The sequence below is a fragment of the Olea europaea genome, unplaced genomic scaffold, assembly GCF_002742605.1.
Source record: "Olea europaea var. sylvestris unplaced genomic scaffold, O_europaea_v1 scaffold4382, whole genome shotgun sequence".
Taxonomy (NCBI): domain Eukaryota; kingdom Viridiplantae; phylum Streptophyta; class Magnoliopsida; order Lamiales; family Oleaceae; genus Olea; species Olea europaea.
In genome coordinates this window covers 13,403-16,492 of record NW_019262689.1, presented here as the reverse complement: position 1 = coordinate 16,492, position 3,090 = coordinate 13,403, and the positions used below count along the sequence as shown (strand labels likewise).

The 3,090-nt window shown below is 34.9% G+C and overlaps 1 protein-coding gene across 1 annotated transcript; it reads left to right on the top strand.

Moving 5' to 3' along the window:
* Positions 1 to 700: 700 nt before the first annotated feature.
* LOC111387927 (protein FANTASTIC FOUR 1-like) lies at positions 701 to 1,603 on the top strand. Its single transcript, XM_023012556.1, has one exon. It carries the CDS (start codon positions 701 to 703, stop codon positions 1,601 to 1,603), a length of 903 nt encoding a protein of 300 aa, XP_022868324.1.
* The last annotated feature ends 1,487 nt before the right edge of the window (positions 1,604 to 3,090 follow it).

Sequence of the window (3,090 nt, the reverse complement as noted above, 5' to 3'; positions counted from 1 at the left end):
AAACGTATGCTATATTTAAAGAATCTGTAAAATTAAAGAAGAGAATGTGTATACTGAGCCCCATTATTTTTCATTACATTAAATTAAGTTTTTTTCTCTCCTACTTTTAATCACACAATTTTCAATAAAATAATATTACACGTAAATCAAACACTTTTCAATTACTCATTTTTCAAAAAAATATTATTCGTCTCATTATAATTTACAAATAATGGGGCTCAAACGCCCCCTGAATTACATTGTCGTGTCTTTTATGTCTCTTCTTATGTTACACATGATATGTAGGCGAAAGGACGCCCTCATAAAAACAATTTTCTATCCACATGACTATGAGGTAATGAAAGGAACTCCATTGGAAAATAATCTATATCTGCGTAAAAATAAGTGAGAGTACGCGGAATTATTCCTTTCATTCAAAACCCATTTTCTATAGCTGTGTGGCAGATTAATAGATGCACAATTCAAGTGGTGCAAAAGGCACCTCCAAACCTCCCCCATACCGACAAGATTTATGAATGCCACTTTTGGCACTATAAATTGGCACCAACCCTTCGCTCATCCATCGTGCAATTTCCTCTCCTCCTCTCTTTCTTCTCTTTATCTCTCTAAAAATTCAAGAAAATCTCGTTCTTGTTATAACACAGATACAATATATTTGCTGTTGAATCTCCATTTTTTCCCTTAATTATTCTCTTTTAGTATGTCAACTGTAGTGTGTCAGAATCTTGTATCATGTTTCGAGCGGTCTCAGCAAACAGAGACAGCAAGCCTGAAGCTGAAAGTGGCGTCGTCTCCATCGTCAACCACCGTAGAATTCAGCATGTTAGGAAGTGATCAAATCCCTGAAGTTAAAGAAAATCTTGAAATAACTGGTTGGAGTTCTCTTCAAAATCTCTCTTCCACGAGCACAAAATCAGCAAAAGAATATGATACCCCATATATTTATCCCTTTGAAAAAAGGTCGTTGAGTGAAAAAATAAGCCTGGAATTATGTACTGAAAATTTGGGAAGCGAAACAGGCACTGATATTTCTGATTGCAGCATTTTCTCAAACAGTTACAGCTCGCTCCAAAATGCACCAGAAAAGCCAAAGAAGGAATCAAGAAATTTCAATAAAGCAGCAGCAAATTCTTGTCGCAGTTTTCCCCCGCCGTTGACAACCATAAGCGGCGGCTCAAATTCCCTTCAAGTCAGGCGCCACTGTGAAGGCGGCAGGCTTATAATCGAAGCGGTGGAGACCCCATTTAAGCCCACTTATCTTCAAGCAGAAAGAAGCGATGGCCGCCTCAGACTCTGCTTTTTCCAAGAAGAAGAAGTAGGAGAAGAAAATGAAGAATGTGAGAGTGAGAGTGAGAGTGAAGTAGAAGATGAAATGATTGAAAGGGACGCCATTGATGGAGAAAAAATAGAAAATTATGAAATAGAATCAGAACAAGAAGATGATGATACGAGACTTGGACAGTCATGGGGACAGGGTGTCGATGTTGAAATGGGAATGGAGAAATTTCAAAGGTTGAGTAACTGTAGTAGGTGCAAGGAAAGTGGGCATGGGAATAAGGGATTATGCAATTGGAAGCCTCCTTTATGGGTCGCTATTTCCTAATTTTTATTTTTATTATTTTCATTTTTGAATCCTAATTTTTTTAGGAGAAGCTTTTAAATTACTTCGCGTAAAATATTATGCAATGGGTGGTAGTGTATATAGTTATTTGGATGGAAACTCTATCTTGCATGTTCACCTCTGATAAACTTTACGTTGGTTATTTATAAGTTAAAACATAAGACACAATCATGTCTTGTAGTAAATATTTTATTTCGTACAAATTCTCAATACAAAAAGTGCATTATGTCTCGTGCCGCTCAAATTCACAAAAAGAATAAGATTATAGTAGGAAAGTAGTTTTGATATGACGATGTTAGAAGAATAGTTTTGGTACGACGGTGATATCTGTTTACATGACACAATTCACTCCTCTATTGTCCAAAAATATAAGGGCCTAGTAAGTATTTTGTCAATATGGCACGTGTAACAAATGTCTAGCGAGCAAATGTTAAATTGAAAGGGTATGTGACAACTTTTGTCCATTAGCTAGAATGATTAGGCTTCCAAAATAATTGGGGACCTTAATTTGCCCAAATTATTGACAAATGACAAATATTTAGACATGATTCACATGAAAAGAAAACGAGATTATGATGTAAGCTTGTCCCATTTCAAAAAAAATATTGCAACACTTTAATTCTTTGACTACTTTCTTTGTCCAATTGTCTTTTAAAAATCTTCTAAACTCTATTCTTGAACATGACATACTAACAAAAAATATGTAGTTGTTAAGGTAGATGATCAGAATCTTTGATCTACGATCGATGTTTAATGATCGTACTGAATTGCGCTTCCAAAATCTAATATGCTTGAACGTTTTCTAAACTTTTTGACTTTATAAAATTAACTTACGTACCCAAAAAAAAAAAAAAAATTCTCATTGAAAAGTAGTTGAATCTAGTGACGGACTTGACCCAATACAGCCCCTGACATCTATGGTTGCAAATGCTGACTTTCATTTTTTGAAGACAATGACATGATTACCAAAATGCCGGTACTGCCCATCTCCTGGAAAACACAAATTGCTCACACGTGAATAAATACAAAAAATGTTTACGTCGTTCCACGTTAGAATGGAATTCATGTCATGCGAAATTAGATAAATATTTATTGTCTGCTGCTTGCCTGTTACACAGTTTGTAAAATAAAACATGATGAGTAAACAAAAAACAAAGAAATTGAAGAGATTTTGCTCTTGAAAAAGTGGAAAAGGCCTAATAAATTCCTGTCGATCCGTTGTTTATTTAAAGATTTTGGTATTATGTTTGAAAAATTTGCGATGACGATATTTCATTATTAGGTGACTTAGAGATTAGCGCGAGAAGTGAAAAAAAGAAAATGTAATCTCGTTAATTCATGCTGTAAATCTCTTTGTGAGACAACGAAGGAGATTATATGGAAGCCTGAAGCTGCATTTAGTGCCTATTTGAGCCCTACTTTTGGCTAACAATACATTTTATAAAAGTAGATTAAAGGAAAATGTACGG

Bases quoted from the DNA above. Each gene is read 5' to 3' on its own strand.
- LOC111387927 (XM_023012556.1), top strand. From the start codon at position 701: ATGTCAACTGTAGTGTGTCAGAATCTTGTATCATGTTTCGAGCGGTCT.